Raw genomic sequence first — 19,371 nt, forward strand, 5'->3', positions numbered from 1 at the left:
TGGATGAGCAACCAAGCTTTATTTCCAGTAAAGAAATCACATTGTTAGTATATTGTTTACATTGCTTGCAAGAACCACAAAATAATTGCTACCAAAATTTAGTTCCTTCTTCCTAGAAATTGAAAGGTATCACCACTAACAAGTTTTATCAAACCCATTACTTAATGGGCTCTATAAGGATCAACGGTTAAAAACATTATAAAAACCGTAAGCTAAAACTGCTTTGAAAAACCTGAGTTCAGCAAGAAACGCGTCCCTATGTTACGTCCTGTGAGAGTCCAACTGCAAACTTCCAAAAATTTATCCTGATAAAAAAAGATCTACAGTTTTCATACGGAAAAGCCTTATGAGGATTATTTTCCTTTAATATTCCTGTTTTTGTATTTAAGTATTCCAGAGTTAAAGGAAGGCAAACTGGTAATGTTACCGCTAGGGAACGTTTAACACTAATATTCTTAACATTCAAATTACTCTGGGGAGGGGGCTGGGGAGGGTAATGAGTAATATTAACTGCCACAAAAAATTAAATATTCTTGACAATTTAAAGGGCTGAAGTTAAAGGCAAGGAAATGGGTAAAACTACGTCAGTGAGTCTCTCAAGGAAGGCCATTTCACACGTCATACAGATCTACATGTGGACCGAAGTGGGACTCCTCTTGCCTGAAGATCCTGGTGACGACCGAGTTCCTGGGACACCTGTCGATAATCTTCTGAGCTGTCACCCTTACCCTGGCGCGGCAGAAGTCGCCGATGTCGATGACTTTGCACTCGCATACCTTCGAGAGGGATGAGGTGTGATGCACGTCAGAAGGCAGATTGATTATCCGTGTATCCCTAGCATAGGCCTATAAGACTTGAAATCTAGGGTGAACTCCCAGAAAATCTGTTGCTCCAGATCAGAATATCTGGAGATTTAACTAAACACTTAAGCAGAACGGTAAAGAAAACGATGTACTATGGCTGAACTTGTGGTCATCAAGTCCAGTGTTTATGTTTATTTTTAAAAAGTCATTTAAGTGAATTACTCGGCTCAAGAAAGAAAAAAAATTGTAAAGAAAACTCAAATTTTCCCTTAAGGATTACAGCAAATATTTACAATTTATAAAGAATTCAGAGTTCTGGATATAGGCCCACAGTTAATCATTTTCCATAGGAAAATACGTATTTTGTTTCTGAACGCTTGTCCCTTGTTTAAGCCTAAATACTGGAAATGCTCACTTATCCGACTGGACTCGGAAAACATACAGAGAGAGAGAGAGAGAGAGAGAGAGAGAGAGAGAGAGAGAGAGAGAGAGAGAGAGAGAGATCACTTCATACTTACAGCTTTCGCAGCTTCATCCAATTCCTTCTGTGACAAGGCCTCCACATCCTTGACAAAATTGAAGGTTTTGATCCACTTCGGCAACTCCCCCTGGAACCACAGTGCCTGCGGAAGAAGAAGAAGAAGAAGAAGAAGAAGAGAGTGCCCTTGCTCAAATTTTAGGAGTAATGAGTCTTCGGACTGGCTCACGTAGACAAACGAGGGGGTTTACAGTATAGTGAACAATTCCAAAATTCTCTCGCCTCTTATTTTGTCCTTACTTAGCAGACACAGAGTTGAAATGCTTCCACATTAACATGACAACACATTTGACAAAGATACTAATAAAAAACTGTATGTGTGTGGAACTTCAGTAATTATAGTTAGGAATGCGATTACAAGCAAAGCAAAGTGATGCGATTTAATGTTCTTGAAGGCTATTAACATGCAGAGCAAGGATACACAGAATACAATACCCATTTGTCTGTAAAAAAAAAAAAAAAGAGAGAGCGAGAGAAGAAAATAACACACGAATAAAAGATGACATAGATTCAGAACAAATAAAGAAGGCGGCCAACAGAGATAAGGCCATCACCATGGCATCGTTATTTGTTAATGCAACTAACGAATAGATGAATAATAATAATAATAATAATAATAATAATAATAATAATAATAATAATAATCCTTATTTTCAGCATGAGGCTATATACATGGAATATTCAAAGTAGAGGCATTACAATATATACGCACAAACTAGATACACAAGTAGTGATAAAAATGACAGCTGGCGATATCCGCACAGTTGCCGAGGTAGCAGTAAAAAAACAAATAGTAATTATATCATTGGTAGTGACAGTATCGTTATTGTATCGCCAGCCTGTCAATGTCACTGATTCGCTCGATTGGGAACGAAAAAAGACAAAATACTTACGACCTCACAAGGATACTCCGCGACTTCCGGACCAGAGCTGCCGTCATCGTCGTCCAGATTGACCAGCGAGCAGTTTTTCTTTAAGACTGCTTCGAGCTCCTCTTCAGTCAGCTCTCGAAGTCGCTCATCTCGTTCGTCATTGATCTCGGTACTCTCAGTGGCCGTCTCCTCTTTTGCTTCTTTGGTATTTTCTGTTACCTCCTGTGCTGGATCTTCTATTTCTTCTGTTGGCCCAGTAGCCTCAGTTGCCTTCTTTTTTTTAGCCCCTTGAACTCGGTCATCGTCTTTCTTTTTCTCGGTATAATCTATCGCTGCTTCTTCTTCTTTCGCTCCTTTTCCAGTCTCGGCTTCCTTCCCGGTTCCCTTTTCTTCTTTTACCTCTTTCACTTCGTCTTCTCGTGTTTTTCTTTCCTTCTTCGTATCGGCTTCCTTCTCGGTTACTGCTAAATCGCTAAAAACCAGAATAATCAACAAGGTTACAACCGTCTTGGAATGACAAAAGCTCAGGAAGAACCTCATTTTATATAGGTATAGAGCCGTCGAAGTTGTTCGGATGATAAAACACGGTGAGATGAAATGAATAGTAACCTTTACCGGAGGAAAGTTTAACCACTAATGATGCTAAAGTTGTCCGTTCGCATCAAGCAAAGTTTAATTTTTAACCTGCTTTCAAGAAAACACAGCCGTGTTTACAAAAAAACGCGCCAAAACAGAATCGTAACTCACAACATGTCTGGAATAAGCACAACTTTGCTTTTTCTAGTTCAGTGTTTATAAGAAATGACGTGTTTTGTCTCGTAATTATAATGTATGTTTACCGAAACATGTTCATAAACATCCATATGCGTGGAATAAGCACAACCTTCCTTCTCGAAGTCCAGTGTTGATAAGAAATGGCGGATTTTGTTTCGTAAACATAATGCACGTTGAACGTAACATGTTCATTTTGGGGGAAGTTTAATAGAAAACACACACCCAAAAGATCATTTTGAAACCCATAACAACAGGAATATTGTTGCTATTTATTTTTATAACTGGCTGCTCCACGAGCAAATGCTTATGCTGATTTCAGTCCCGCATAATCAACAATAAATTATGTGTGAAATCAGTGGCTGTGACTGACACTTAGCAAATTTGAGCTCCTACCAACAAACAATGCAAGCATTAGTCCAACACCACTGTTACCAATTATTTTTTCCCGAAAAGTTACAAATTAATATTCGTATATCTCCATTTCTTATATCGGACTTATACCTACAAACCATTATAAGTTTTATCGTTATTCTTCCTCTTGAACAGCCAGGAATTTCCAAATTTTAATTAAGGCACTTTTTTTCTTTTTGCCAGAGAATATATAGCAAGCATGCATGCAAGGTAATGCTTTTAGTTCAAGGTCAATGGTGGAAGGGGATCTGACTGCATTAAAAAATACATGTTTGTTCTGACGTTGTTAAGAACAGAGAGAGAGAGAGAGAAAAAATACATACTATATTTTCCTTTTAGGTCTATCAAAGGTTATTAACTTCTATTGTTCTAAGCAAGATTGTGTAAGGGAACACTTTTCGAGATTCTCGGTAACTTCTACATTATTATTGCTCTCACTCGCTGTTGACTTCTCAGGCCTCATTCTGACCCACTGCTACTCAAATTACAGCAAGCTTCGTAGCATGATTTAATTTTATGGGTGGGCGTGGCTTCCCAGATCTATCTCCGTCAACTGTCAGAAAGGCTTGTGTTACTGGATTTCGTTTTTAGGATGACAGCACGTAAATTTCTTGAATAGACGCATGCCAAATGATCCAGGAAACACGGAGGAATGTAGAGAAATCCACATTCGTGGAGTGAATGGAAGTGACTTATATTCACAAAGCTCTTGTGAGTAATGACCGGAGTAGTACCTAGGCCTATTGAAAAAGCCAAGCGCGATTGTCTAGTGTTAGAGTCGAAGCAAATCCAGTGTGTAAGAGTTTAGTTATTTATCAGATAGAAAACTCTTTATTCGAGTTAAACGAGAAGGAAGGTTATTGAAGAGATTGCCAGATGTGAGAGCAATGTTCCATACAATGAGCAATAAGCCCAACATAAGTCTAAAGAGAATATCCGGCCTCCTAGAGACGTATATTACTTGAGCATGATGTGATTTTTCCAAGTTATTTCTTACGCCTAAATTTCCAAGGAGCTCAATTTCAATTTTCTCAGACTGAGACGTAAGCAGATAGAATGAATATTAGTTTGGAAACCTTTGAAAGAAATTGATTGCCTCATCAGAGAAATTACCAAGACCCACAAGACTTAACGAGACTGGAAACAAGATGACGAAGGAGGTTGGAAGAATTTTACGATGTGAAAAATAAAACCTGCTCCCACATGTTAATCTTATGATGATGCTCGACAATCAGCACGTTGCATTTGACACCGATTATGATAAAATAACATATTAAATAAATAGCAAATGGGCAACAAGTCTGAAACTTTATTCATCCATGGCCCTAATCGAAACCGCATTCTGCTAGAGAAACAACCAATTCTGAATGAAACCAAAGCCATGACCGGGACTGTGACGCAAATGGCGTTGTTTTCACGTGGGAGGCTAAACAACGTATTGTAAGTCAGCGGTGTTGCCATACGGCCTGGTGTACGATCAATTATTCCGGAGCGTTTTGCTGATCGACGAGAAAAGGGTGTGACATTTACTTGCTCTTTAGGGTATACTTTGCGTTCGTGCTCGCGTCTCTCGCTTCTTCTTCGTTTCTCTCTCTCTTTCTTCACTCCATCCTCCTCGTTCGTTTCATTCTTCAGACTTCCTTTGTTTTATGTGTTTTTTCTTTTTAACCTTTTCAACCGGCTGCGTATCTTATCTTCCAAAGAATTAGTTTCCTTTGCTTTTTTATCAAACATATCATTCATATGTTTTCTCCCACTCCCACCATCACACTTTTCGCTGCATTATTTGCTTTCAATCCTCGTCCACTCGCTACTCTATGCATGCAGCCTATATATATATATATATATATATATATATATATATATATATATATATATATATATATATATATATATATATATATGTATGTATGTATGTATATATAATGTGTGTTGCAACAAATCCGAGACGAAATAAAATATTAAGTTTTGTATTTTTTAAAGTTTGTGCGTTTGATGCATATAAAAAATGTATGGTAGCTGACATGTTTCCAGAAAGAAAGCTGGGCGTCAAGGCACTCGGTGAAACGTAATTGGGAAGACCAGCCAGTGATTACGTCAAGGGTGGCCGAGAGATTCTTACATAGGGAAAGGTTGGGGCGTTAGTAGGGGATTGAGGACTATAGATGAACGAAAAGGCAGGGCGGGAAACGTTAAAATTCACAAATTTGTACTGGTAAGAATGAGTATAGCAAGAAGAAAGGTTGTCATGGTTAGTTTACACGATGCTGTATAATTCGAATGTAAATGTGCATGACAGGAAAGAGATTGCTATTCGTAAGTATGAAGTCCTAGAATATATAAAAGCATTGATTCTTATCGAAAGGGTTTGAAAAGGAGCTTGATAGCAGGGAGGGGCAAAAATGACACTAGAAGAGGGAATATTGGAGTGAATCTATTCCCGGATGAGTCTGAAGGATACGATTGTGTCATTTTGCCGTATAATTCGAATGTAAATATACGTGGCAGAAAAAAGAGGCGTCTACTCTGTAAGTATGGAGTTCTTGTATATAAGAGAATGTTCAGTCTTGTGAAAGAGCTTTGGAAAGGAGCTTGATTTTAAGAAATAAATGGGCTTAAATGAATGACATAAGCAAATTTTGGAAAGAGAAAAATGACGAAAAAAAGTTTGTTATATTTTGTGTTTAATACACATAAATGAAAGATCATGTTAATGAAAGTAGTGAGGTATATATGCTCATTATCTATTTAAAAGTGATAGCGATAACAGATAGACGTTTTTGTTGGAGAAGAGGCGGGTAAAATGTGGCCATGAATATAATTAACAGAGTAAATTTGATAAAGAGGAAGTGAGAATGGCATATGAGGAGAAAATGAAAAGAATAGATGAGGGGGGTGGGGTACAAAATTCAAAGACATATATACTCGTCAGGGAGTATATACTGTATGGATATAATCATTCAGTCAGATAGTAAAACATACCAAACGCAAATGGCTGGATGGAGAAATCAGAGAGAGAGAGAGAGAGAGAGAGAGAGAGAGAGAGAGAGAGAGAGAGAGAGAGAGAGCCAGTGAAGAAGGAATGAGATTACTTGCGGTGAACTGAGATAACAGGAGATAAGATTGTGAATAGGTAAGCAAAAGGATGATCTAGGTAATTACAAGAGGGGAGAAGAAGACAGATATTGATAATATAAGGATAAACTGAGTTTAATGAATATTCAGTCTTAGACTGAAAATGCAAATGGAAAGATGCTATTCAAAGGGGAAGAAGTCACGTGACCGGGAAGCTGACCATCTGTGTAAGGTGCATCTGGATATGGGAAAGATGCCAAAGAAATGGCTGCAAGAATTATAAGGGCATATTTTTTAGGATTTCCTGGAATATGTATGATAAGGATTTGTTAGAGAAGTTATGTACTGTTAGGGGAAGAGCAGCGTGCATTTGAACAAGGAAGACAGTGCATGGTGGATTAAGTTTTATTATCAAATGGTTAGGTGAGAAATTTGGCAGTGAAAGGAAGAATCTCTCTCTCTCTCTCTCTCTCTCTCTCTCTCTCTCTCTCTCTCTCTCTCTCTCTCTCACACACACACACACACACTCACTTTTTCCCTCCCTTTGCCTCTCATATGAAACGAAAAAAAATTAAAATAAATCTACTTTCTAACCACTTTTCATGACCAAGAAAAATCTTGTGGCAGAACTGACAGAGCAGCAATGTTGATGCTGTTTTTTTAAAAGTGATCAAAATTTTATAAGACGGAAGCGAAGCAGATAGTTGAATGTGTAGGTGGGAAAGTGACTGGATTGTTGTAGAAGTCAGTCTGGGACAAGGGTGTGTTATGTCTCCGCAACTGCTTAATGTCCTAATGGACGGAGTGATGCGAGAAGTCTGAGAAAGGAAATCAGACGTGGGTTCAAGGTCGCTGGGTGAGAAAGTCATTCATGAATGGACTATGAAATGGTTGATGTTTGCAGACGATACGGTACTCACAAGGGATGGCGGATAGTAAAAAAAAAAAAAAAAAAAGCTGCAGAAACTATTAAAAGTTTTAATAAATTTGCTAGTGGAGAAAGTGACGTCTAAAAGCAAGACAAAGTAAGTTTATGATGGTTATTTGAAACCAAAAATATGGAGCAATGAATGTTAATGCAGATGGTAAAGGAATGGCGAAAATTGAGTTATAGATTTAGTCGGGAGTCACTATAACTGTGGCGAACAGAGTTAGTGAGTAACGTTGATTGACTGATTGGCTAGTTGATCAATTAATGCAAATTGGGGTTGCAAGGCTTATGGTCTCCTTTGAAAGGTAGCATATAGGTTTCCATTACCATTATCGTTCATCATTTGTGTGTTTATTCTTATTTATGTCTTTATTCATTATTCATATCTTTGTTGACTATCTGCACGTATCGACGTATACGAATCCGAAAGTAGCTTCTGTTACCACGAGCTCAGGTTTTTTACTTTTCTTTTTAACTCAATGTTTATTTTGCCTTTAAGAGCGTTCGAATCGATTAACATTTGTATTACTTATGGATTTTATATATTGTATTCACCATTTATAAGTATTATAGTTGCCGTAAAGGCCCCCTTAATTTCAGTTTCCCGATATTTTCGTATACGCTTTCCTCTGAAACCTTCGAAATTACTCGACAAAAAAAAAAAAAAAAAAAAAGGCTGGGTGGGTCAGTCCTGCCTGATAAGAATCTTCTTATCATTCGTTCCTTTGTGGGTTTCAAGGCTTCATGGGAAAAGCGTACCCAGAGATTACCTGGAAATATCAAAGTTTACTAACTCTTCTATTAATCTAATTAGAATTCGTGTATAGCATCGTGCTCTTATATTTTATTTTCTGCAATCTGTCGGCTGGAACAAATATTGTGTGACGCATTCGATTCCTAGTATTGTTATCAGTATTACAATGTATTTTAATTACAGATTCAGTAGAAATAACCAAACTTCCATAACATAGAATAAGGATACTATTATTATTATTATTATTATTATTATTATTATTATTATTATTATTATTATTATTATTATTATTATTATTATTGCTAGAATTGTTATCAGTATTACAACGTATTATAGTCACAGATTCATTAGAAATAAACAAACTTCCATAAATAGAATAAGGATATTATTATTATTATTATTATTATTATTATTATTATTATTATTATTATTATTATTATTATTATTATTATTTTATAAGCTTTATAAGCTTGAGGCACACAAATAATAAAAGTGCGTATTTGTTTAATTCTTCATTTATCTAAAGAATAATACAGAAAAGTATTTCGCATTGATAATCTGCTAGTTTTTGATAATCGCCGATTATTGCTTATGTTTAAAATTCCCGCTTCGCGCGAGAGTAAAATTGTCGTCTGCTTGTTCAACTGACGTCATATTGACAGATTCTAGATTTGACACTGTATGAAATAAATTAATAAAATTCATCACTTGTTCTTGTCACATAATTAACGTTTATAATAGGATATATTTGCGTTTAATTTTATATCACTTCTTTGTATAATGTCAAAGTTGTTTGAAATAATATTAACGATTACATTTCCCCCATCTTCCGTCCAGTACTCGTATTACGATGCAAAGCAGTGTTATCTAATTTATCGCCTGAGTTTAATTGAAGTTTAAATGTTTAAATTAATTTTATTTCCCATTTATAATGACGAAAACAATATTATGTTATCTTTGTTTAGATTGTGCAAGAAAGTAAACCAGTGAAACAATCCTGATACAAACATAAGTTGCTCTGTTCGATCAGAGTGATGTTTTGTTTATGGGATCACCTAAATAGTGTTTACGCAATGGAAATTCAGCTCTCACCCAACAATTTTCGTAATTCTAGAAAGCGTCTGCATCCATTCAAACTTTAAGCCCGTTTAACCGAGACGTTATCCATTGAAATTTTTTTGAACGACAGACGAAGCCAGAGCTCTATCCAAACGGCCGAACATTAGGAACATTGGTCTCCACAAAAGTAATCATCGATATTTCATCTTCTGTTAAATGGTAAGGAAATACGGAGTGTTTTGGGTGTTGCTGACTGAAATGCAAACTCGCCGGCGCCCTTGGATGGTTGAAGAGTCAGCATGTGGCCGCAGGACGTGGAAATTGTCGTGATTAAACTGTCCGTAGCATCTTGTTATGTAGGTCACAGCTTCGGGGATACCTGGAATTGCTGTTGAATAATTGTGTTTGGGACAAAGGGTGTCGACTTTTGAGTGTTAAATCGCGGATTCAGACGAAAAGAACAGTTTTGGGCGCTGCCGTGGTGTAATTCGACTGGACTCGACGCATTTTTGTGGTAATATAGATTTCGGCCTGACGTTAGCTTATGCCTGTCGTAAGGTAGCCTAAGCAGTAATATATAATCTCGAGAAAGCCTAAGGTAATTGACGTGTCGCCAGTAATTAACTAACTAGCCCAGGCCTGAGTGTTGGTTTGCTTTTTTTTTAAGTTTTTGAATTAATTTTTCAACTTTGTCTTGATAAATTATAAATGGTAGAATTAATTTATATTAATTGAACCAGCTATCCTATCGTATTTCAACGCTTTGAGTCCTAGGTTGGTCCGTGATCAGTGTTTGGGTAAAACTTGACTTTAGGTAGCCGAACGGGACAGGTTGTGGCCTTTTTGGGGGTGTCCAGGTGGGGGCAAAGCCCCCCCAGCCAGGTCAGGGCACATTGCCCTAAGTTAGGTTAGGTTGGTAAGATCTGGTTAGGTAAGGACCTAACATTATAGGAAAGGTTATGCCTATTTATGTATGAGGAACCTTTCCTGTTTGACGATTGGCGGGAATCAGGCCGCGCAACTTAAGTGTTACCAGTGTAATTTTGTGCTCTTGTATATAAGGTAAATGGAAATTCCTTAAAGCTGAAAAAAATGAAGAGTTGGTAAAATTAACAAAGCCAAGGAAAAATAAATAAATGAAAGAGGGTTGATATGTGATAGAGTAATTAAACACCAACATAGAATATAATATTGCCAATTGTCAAATAAGTATACTAGGCTAGCCTGTGATGGTTATTTTGTCATTTTTTCCGTATGGGATCCGAAGAGCAAATAAGCAAAAACTTTCAAATTTAGCAATAGAATTATGAATATTTCATGCATTTTTAAATCAAGTGTTCATGTTTTTAAGTTCTTTAACTCCTAAGATATTTCCAGTGGGTCTTGTGTGTACAGAGAGATGGTTCATGTGCAGTAGGTCGCTGCTGTACAATTCTACTGGACATCGTTGTGAACCTCAACCCCATGGTCAGGCAGACACACTGGGTGTTCTTGGTTTGTACCAAACACTGACTGTGCCTTTTCCATTTGGGTTTCTGCCACTCACGCTAAAGTGTACTGGGATGTGATGGGAGGCATGGTGTGGTTTGGATTGTGATTGTTCCATTCCGAGGTTCATGGGTAAACAGTGGATATTGTCAGGTTCGATTTTTTGTGCCCATGGCCCCCAGAGCACTCAACAGGTCAGACGAGTTTGTCAACCTCTTCCAGGAGAGGATCCAACTCATGCTTTGGGGTTCAGATGCTTCTATGAGTTATGATGGGGTTATGTTCTCATAAACAATCAGTCATAAGAGAGAAATATCATAAGTTGAAAATGCATTTTAATGTATCTATCCTAACAAATATTATAGCCTAACCTAACCTGTCTTAAACATGCTTAGAACACTTACATTAGTCTATAGTTGAGCAAGATCATTAACCCAAAGCCTATTTTATAACAAAGCGCTGAATATCTCATGAAATTTCTTGGATAATATATTTAAAAAATGATACAGAGTGATTTTTGGGTACCTACCATTAACATACACAGATGAAAGCACCCTGGCCGTGAAGAATGTAAGAAAAATTAAATGGTAATATTATTGCTGGATGAGGGGGGATGGTGAAGGTGCTATAACGACAGTGTTATCGGTTTCCTCTCTTCTAAAGAGGCTTGAGAATATCTTGTAGAGGGCTCTGGGACATTGGCACTTGTTGAAGGCGCAGTGGCATCAACAGGTTTCTTCAAGAAGATATCAGCTTTAGACTTTAGTTTTTTGTCCTTTAATTAGAAATTTCTATTTAGATGTTAAGAGCATCCTGACTCTGCATGTTAACTTGTGAAAATCTTGTTAATGACCTCCATCTCTTTTAACAGCTGCTTGCCCCTGGTAATACTGTAGTAGCAAATGCCTCAGTCGGTTTATTTGCTGTGAACTTTTTTGGTGCCCTGAGAATAGCTTCTTCCTCCTTTGCCAGAGCTACTTTCATTCTTCCTTTCATCCTCCAGTTTGGTGAGCTCCTTGCTGAAAAGCTCATTAGCCTCAGTGCCATCTGGCATGTGGATATCCTCTTCACTGATGTGCAGTTAAAGCTGTTTCCCCTGGTGCAATACCTGGCTAGTGATGACTTCATCAACAGTAGACTCTTGGATTAGGCCTTTGATTTTGTTCCCATATGTCATTAGAATCTTTTTCCTAGTGCTGTTCGTGCATTCCTGTGTAACTCCTTCTCATGCTGCCATGATATTTTAGATATTATTGGAAATTTTATACTACTTCCAAAACTTTTGGAGCATTTGACCAGATTCAGTTGCACCATCAACATACAATATGTGCTGAAGTGTTCAAGGAAGATTTGTATTAGATGATTGTGGATGAAAAATGTTTGCCTGAGCGGACGTTTAATGGTGATGACGCAAGCTTGTTCTGGCACCATTTGCCAGAGTGAACGTGCATTCATCAAGAGTCCAAGAAAGTGCCAGGATTCAAGCGATTCAAAAACCATGTAATTCTTCCTTTGGGTGGACATGTTGCCAGGTTCAGGTTGAAGCTTTTCTTAATCTACCTCTCTTGAGAACCTAGAAGATTAGGAGGCAAAATCAGGAGGTTGCTGGTGTTGGGAGGGCAGTATGTGTCTTCCCTCCCACATCAGGGTGCCATCCTATGGGCAGACTTTGTCTTCAGAGGATGGGACTTGTTGTCTACTCTCTTCTTGAGACAAGGTTCAGCAGAGTAGTCTTTTACTACAGAACAGTCTGGGTCCGTGAACCTTCTTACTCATTCAGAAGGATAAGATAGAAACAGTGGTGGAGAAGGGACGTACCGACAGCTCGGACTCTGATCCATAGTGCAGTCTCTCCCAGACCTTCCTAGGGCACAGAAGGCAACTGCAGGCCAAGCCTTCAGAGGTGGCCATGCCCTCTGTGTTCTGATGTTGAAAGGTGCCTCCCTGTGGACAAGGCGTGAAGCCTTTCCAGCCTTCCATCGTTTCCCCAGTCGTCCCAGGTAGGAAGGGAGGTAAAGGGTAAAAGAAGGAAAGAAGACAGTGAGGTTGGCAGTCTCCTACAGCTGCTACAGGTAGAGGGATGCTTGCTTTGCCATTAGGCATTGTGCAGAGTTGGTGGCACCCCTCCAACCTGTGCTCTGGCACTGTTCCCGTCTTACCCTCTGTGGTCCTCATAATCTCACCTCAAACATCCTATATAATCCCTGATGCTAAAGGAAAGAGTGTTGACTTAGGGCAGGTGAGGAAGGGCTCCCCCTACTCGCCTGTCTACCTGCTGTTAACCACCTTGTTACCAGTTTCAGTGACTTTCCAGCTCATGCTGAGAAACAGCAATACATAAAAGGGTGCTGTTTTAACACTTAGAAAAAAAAAAACAGTTATATTTTGCTGTTACTCTGTTGGATCTCAGTTGAGAGCTTGTTTGTTTTATAGATAAAATCTCCATTGCAGTACATTTTAGGTTGGCAGAGTTAAGGAATAAGAGCATTTAGACAAGGTAGAGCAAGGGCTTCCCTTAGTGGTGAGGGTCTCACTTTTTACAGAGCCTGTACTTTACCCATTTTAAGCAACAATTTGGTGCCTGATCTACTTGCTCTAATTACGTGTTAAGTTACTGTATTAATGTACTATGTGTAGTGGGTTTTATCCATGAGATTTTTTAAACATGAAACATTTATGTAAATAAAATTTTTTGAAAAATGAATTTTTCCTTCTAGAGAGCTGCAAAATGTTAAGATGACCGTTGACAGTGGCGGTGGAGGTATGGGTGGAGGTGGGGATACAATGTCAGAGTCAGAAACCCATGAGAAAGAACTACGTGCACGCCTCATACACTACCACGCATCCTTCAGCTCGCAAGGTAAGGAGTTCAACTTCAGTTCTGAGGCTATTACTTGATTTAGATGACGAAACTGTAATCCATTGTGTAGCACTTGAATAGCTAGTTATTCTGCGTTGAGCATGAATTAGAAATTGGAAAGTTGTATGAGTTAGTACATCAAGATTATGTTATACTGTAGACTGTAATATGAGGTGCATTTTATGGCATTTGTGTCTGCTGACTCTTTGCATATTGTTAAATGTCTGGTAATGTTAACGTCACAAGTTGTTTTGCCACTTAGGCCGAATTTTCACAATTGTACGACCTATTGGAAATACCGTGTGCTTTGAATTGTTTGTAGTTCAGTAAGCTTTAGTTTTTAATTTGTGCTTAGATACATTTTTGTCTTCAAAGCTAATAAGGTTTTTTTTTTGTGGGTGTGTTCTTAGAAAGGTTAAAGGTGCCCATGAAACTCATGGCAATGGAAGGGGTAGGAAGATTTTAGCTCCAGTATTGGAAATATGTAGTGTATTGGGAGAAAGCACAAAAGACATTTACTTTGATTAAAAGTTAAGAAACGGCAGATGCTAACTGAATGGTAACAGTATGCATATTAATAGCAGCTGTTGTTAGTCCTGGTTGGTTATTTTAGCCTAGGTGAAAATATTAAAGTACATACATAAAATCTTTAGACAGTACAGTGTTTGATGAGAATTTGATTGCTTCCCCCCTTTATTTTGTTCGATGATGTGTCAAGATTTTACCAAGGGAGATAAACATGCTTTTGATTATCAAGTGGATGACTCATTATTCCTTAACCCTTTGGATGCCATGTTTGATTTGGATTTCGTTTTAGGAAGCATTTGTATCCTTTAATGGGACTTGTTTGAAGAATATTTAATGTAACCTGAGGATGGAATTGCCTTATGTAATTTACTTCTGCCATCATACAGCATACAAAATACAATGCCCCACATTTTGTACCTCTTTTTTTTTTTTCTTTCATTTTTGCCTTTTTCATTTGATTTTTTTTGTTTCAAGTGTTACATTAGAGCTTGTTCCAGTTTCTTTCAAGAAATTTGGTGCGACTTTGTGGTACTGTATGCCGTGCAGTATGCTTAAATGCCTATTGCATTCATGATGGTAAATACTGTACATGCCAGGGTTTGACTGTCATCATATACTGTAAACATTCTTTTGAATGAAACTACATAATGTTCACTGATGAAAGTGGGCATGGAGTAACTTTGTCAAAGGTCATTATCGTCATCATCATCAAACATCTTTACATGTTAGACTTGAAAAAATAGTTCTTTTCACTCTCTTCTGATTTGTGCACTTTCTATGTTAGTACCCAGGTCTTTGGTGCATTGAATAATACAGACCTTACGCATATATCATAAGGTTTCGCTTTGTCTATTAATGGGGTACTTTTACATGCAAGTAACCTAGATGTCTCTCTCCACTTCATCCCAGCTGCAGCTACTTTGCCCTACTACTCCCTCGGTATCTGCTTTAAAGTCTCTTTTACCCCCAAGATATTAGACCTCTCATGTATTTTTGGCATCAGAAACTGCTTACTCCATATATATCTGCATTCCTGAGCATCTTTTGTGAAATGTTACATTCAATACATAGTGAGTTCACTCTAGCACCTTTTCCATGGCATCCACTTGGCCACTTTCATGATTGCACTCTCTCGTAAGCTCCCTTTCCATGAAGATTATTTTGCTTACATTGATTATCTGCTATCTCTGTACATTCCACTCCATCATATTTTAAATATTTCCACCACCATGTCCTAGGATTTTGCTGTTAACACTATGTTATCTACATACAGTATAGCAGCTTTCAGGGCCTCCCTTTCTGCACTTCAGTGATAAATAGCAAAGGACACAGGAACATTTTTAGTCGACGATAAATAGCAAAGGACACAGGAACATTTTTAGTGGTTCTCAGGAGCATTCTTTTGTTACAGAGAAGTATTCTTTCCCCATAATACATATTTATTTTCCCTTGAACATGAGATATGAATTTTAAAAAATGGAACTTGTTCAGGTAAAAATGTGCAATCAAGACATACAGGAATAATCATTGAGATATAACAGTGTAGTTCTTTTTTAATATATGTTTAATTAGTGTAGTTGTAAAAATCTCGTAAGAAGATTGCTCTCTGCTAACGGGGGAACTTATTATTAATATTAAGCGTAATAATTTACCCTATCAAGGAAAGGGTTTCCATCCTCCAATTCCTCTGGGTACCATGGCATCCAAAGAGTGAAAGTAACATGCAATGTGTTCAAAGCTTATCAGTTAAGGTTGGTTCAATACTACTGTTTTCATGGGTCCTTTGGTAAATACAGTAATTATATGTAGCTGTGAATTGTCACGTCCCACAGCAAGCCCATCTTTGTGCTGTTTTGCCGGCCTGCCCTTCTTGACCTCGACTTCGCCAGCTCTGCCGTATCTTATACAGTACCAGATAGCTCCTAGGCGTGATTCGAGAGGTACCACGGAATCTCATTCTTGATCCAGCACCTGCGTGTAGCTTTTATTACAACATTTATCTCTCACCTGAATTTGTTTTAGGATTTCAGTTTTGCTTCTCCTTCACTTAAATGATCACCGTACTGTTTTAATTCCTCCAGTTCCGATCTAACAATACTGTGTTAGGGACGTAAAATCTTCCTTCAAAAGCTATTTCCAGCAAGGTCTTCAGTAGTGATCATTATGGCTTAGTCAGCTTGCACAGTTATGTGAAGACTTCAAAACATTTATATATTATCTTTTCACTTTGCTTATTTGGGAAGAAATGTTTTCGAATATGACTGCTGTGTTTGTTGGTAGGAACCACTCTTATTTACTTAGAGGAATGATCTTAATATCTCACTCTGACTGAAGAATTTAGTTTCCTTTGCATGTGTTGTGTTACTTTTTCATGACAGAAAGTTTGATTTTGCATAACTTCTAACTTGAGTCTGTTTCGATCGACATTTACATTGATAAATGCAACCTATAAACTGTCCTTTGTCATTTAAAAAAACTGCCGGTGATGCACATCTGTGTATTTTTTGTATGAGTAACCAGTTTTTTTTTTCAATGACACCTAAGAGAATCAACGCAAATATTTCACCACCTGAACTTGTGTGTCATGCAGGTCTTTTACAATATTTTTCTCAGCTGCTTTGTAAATGTGATTGTCTTGTATGAATGCATTAGTAGCTCATGCTTAATATGACTCCTTTAGGTTTTTGGTGCCCATCAACAGAAAATATCCTTCAACAGACATGGTTGTCATGCTTACTCTAGGAAAGGCCTTGGTAGGTGCCAGTCTCCATTAATAAAACCCTCTCAGCCAAAGGAAACAGTTTAGGGGATAAAACTTGAGTACTTCTGTTTAGAGTTTATGAATTACATTTCATCATGAATTACATTTCTTACATTTATACATACGTATATAATTGTGCTTGATACAAGCTTACAGGTGTTTAAGACAAAAAGTAATCAGAAAGAAAGCAACTTTTGTACTCCATTATATATAGGCAGTACTTAGTTGCATTCATGTTTATCTTGACTAACCTTTGCACCGCTAAATATTTCCCAAGCATCTCGTCATTTTATGGTACCCTGTTATTTTTCATTGAAGGCACAGTCTGACATGACAACATTTGGGAATGACATGGCTATAATTATGAGGTGCTACTGTGGAAGTGATTGTATTGTAAATGCTGTGTATATTATTCAGTCTTTAGTTTTTGGTCAATAAAGATAATGTGAAAGGAGCACATTTTCCGTCATCTTTCGGCATCTTCCAGCCAAAAGCCCAATAAGTAGCCTGTACTGGTATTAAAATTTAATTTTTTCATGTCTTTGCTTGTGTGACATTGCCTTTATGAATGCAAGCTTCAGTTTTGTGCCCATATATAAAACAGATTGATTATTTGAGGCTAAGTAATTTCTGGGTGGTAAAAATGCCAGGTGACATGGAAGTGAAGAATCAGGGAAAATAGATATTTAGGTCTGGAGACACAGGGAAACATGATGCATAATTTGCTTCGGATACTGTTGTGAGTGTTTTATAAAAGGCTCGTCGTGGTGACATCATTGTATTTCTGACCAAAATTTTATTTTGATTAATATCTTTCAAAGTTCATGTGTCAGTTAATTGAGTGTAGATATGAAAAGGATATGAAAATACAGTAGTTTGTGTATATTTCTCTGTGAAAAATACTGTGAATAGGTGAATTTTCTGTAAGTAACTTGGGGATAAATTCCACAGAAAAATCCACGAATCAGTGAGTCCGCAAATCGTGTACCGCGAATTGGCGGGGGTCCACTGTATCTGTGTGTTCAGACATGGAAGTGAGTTACATCTACATCTGAAGTTGAAGTTTTAATATTCCCCCAACAGTTGCAGACTCCTGTGCAAACAAACGGTAAAATCATCGTACTACATCATAAGAGAAAACACCAATTCCTTATGAAAAACCCTAGTTAGGAAGGATGAATGAAGTAGATCATATATACAGTATGCTTTTCGTCAGTAGAAAAGGGAAGCAAAAGAGCTGAATAAACGAAGGAATATACACTGTTGGCATTTTTAAAAAGAATCAAACATCATTTCCAAATTACCAACAGCCATCTGCAATTAAAAGTAAAGAAACGATATAGTTACAGAAACACGTTAGTAATTATTAAATAGTTGCCTTTGTAAAGAGGATGGGCGTCAGTACTATTAGTATATGGTTTTTCCTACAAGGAAATAAAAGGAAAATTAAATATGTGCATGAGAGAGAGAGAGAGAGAGAGAGAGAGAGAGAGAGAGAGAGAGAGAGAGAGAGAGAGAGAGAGAGAGAGAGAATTCTATGAGGTGGTTCCTCTTATTCTCTCATTGGTTACTCAGTCCTGCCACTCAATTGTGTCACTTGGTAAAATATAGACTATTACAAGATGACTACTTTTTGCAAATATCACATGTCAGTTCATGTGAACATACTGCCTCAACAAACACTGGACAGGTGATGTAGGTCCTTATCAGAGAGGCCTTAAAACTACCACGTTGCTTATTTGGCAAATCAAGTCACCTGTGCTGAAAGTTAAGGTAAGCAAAAACAGCATACAATATAGTACTGTACTTCAAACAAGTTCTAGTGAAACAGTCATACCTGTACAAAACAGATATAAATATTCACAATAATTAAACAGGAAAAGCACTGAGCATATTTATGTACAAGGCTGAAAATGTAAGAAATGCATGATAAATAAAGTACAGTATATACTGACCAATGTGCATGTAATGGAGAAAACAGGCATTGTCTTACAGAGAACTTGAAACTACAAAAGTAAAGGAAACACTTAAATAAAAACAATGAACACAGTACTAGCACACTCCTGAAAAGTACTGTACAAAGTAGAACACATAAGAAATGGATGCCACACCAATGAAAGTGAGATTAAGACAGAAACAACGTACAAAATATCACTGAAAGACTGATTATAAACTTAAACAGTAAATAAAATGGAAAACAAGAGTATCTGCATTGTTAACAGGAAAGGTTGTGACCATAACAACTCCGCATCGCAAAAAAAAAAAAATTTAATGTTGCTAAACAAAAGTAAAAATCACGAGAATTAAATAAGTGCCAGAAAAAAGTGGAAGATGGGTTCTTACTAAGAATCATAAAACAACCTCCACACCAGTGGTGGAAATCCTTCCGATACTAAGACATAAACTAAGTTATAAAGAATATTCATTGTGCCCAGATCTTGGTTGTACAAAAATAATTAAGTGGGAGTGAGATATAAGACTGTGAAGAGAGATAGAGAAGTTGGACAGGAAAATATT

The 19,371-nt window shown here is 37.4% G+C and overlaps 2 protein-coding genes across 8 annotated transcripts in view; one reads left to right on the top strand and one right to left on the bottom strand.

Annotated features, from left to right (window-relative positions):
* LOC136846155 (axoneme-associated protein mst101(2)-like) lies at positions 1 to 2,886 on the bottom strand. The gene is made up of 3 exons (XM_067116924.1): positions 2,235 to 2,886; positions 1,322 to 1,426; positions 1 to 776 (listed from the first exon to the last, which is right to left on the bottom strand). The coding sequence occupies exons 1-3, from the start codon at positions 2,751 to 2,753 to the stop codon at positions 612 to 614; spliced, it is 789 nt and encodes a 262-aa protein (XP_066973025.1). The 5' UTR covers positions 2,754 to 2,886; the 3' UTR covers positions 1 to 611.
* A 6,261-nt stretch (positions 2,887 to 9,147) lies between these two features.
* LOC136846157 (uncharacterized) overlaps positions 9,148 to 19,371 on the top strand; it is a 72,681-nt gene continuing 62,457 nt past the window's right edge. For 5 of the 7 annotated variants that reach the window (XM_067116932.1, XM_067116929.1, XM_067116933.1 and 2 more), the window contains exons 1-2: positions 9,149 to 9,436; positions 13,423 to 13,565. In XM_067116932.1, coding sequence (XP_066973033.1) covers positions 13,442 to 13,565 — 124 coding nt within the window. In that variant the 5' untranslated portion in view covers positions 9,149 to 9,436; positions 13,423 to 13,441. Of the gene's footprint in view, positions 9,437 to 9,462; positions 9,574 to 13,422; positions 13,566 to 19,371 lie in introns of those variants that run through there. The other 2 variants (XM_067116926.1, XM_067116928.1) reach the window with 2 other exon arrangements.

This window comes from Macrobrachium rosenbergii, chromosome 14 (assembly GCF_040412425.1).
Source record: "Macrobrachium rosenbergii isolate ZJJX-2024 chromosome 14, ASM4041242v1, whole genome shotgun sequence".
Lineage (NCBI taxonomy): Eukaryota > Metazoa > Arthropoda > Malacostraca > Decapoda > Palaemonidae > Macrobrachium > Macrobrachium rosenbergii.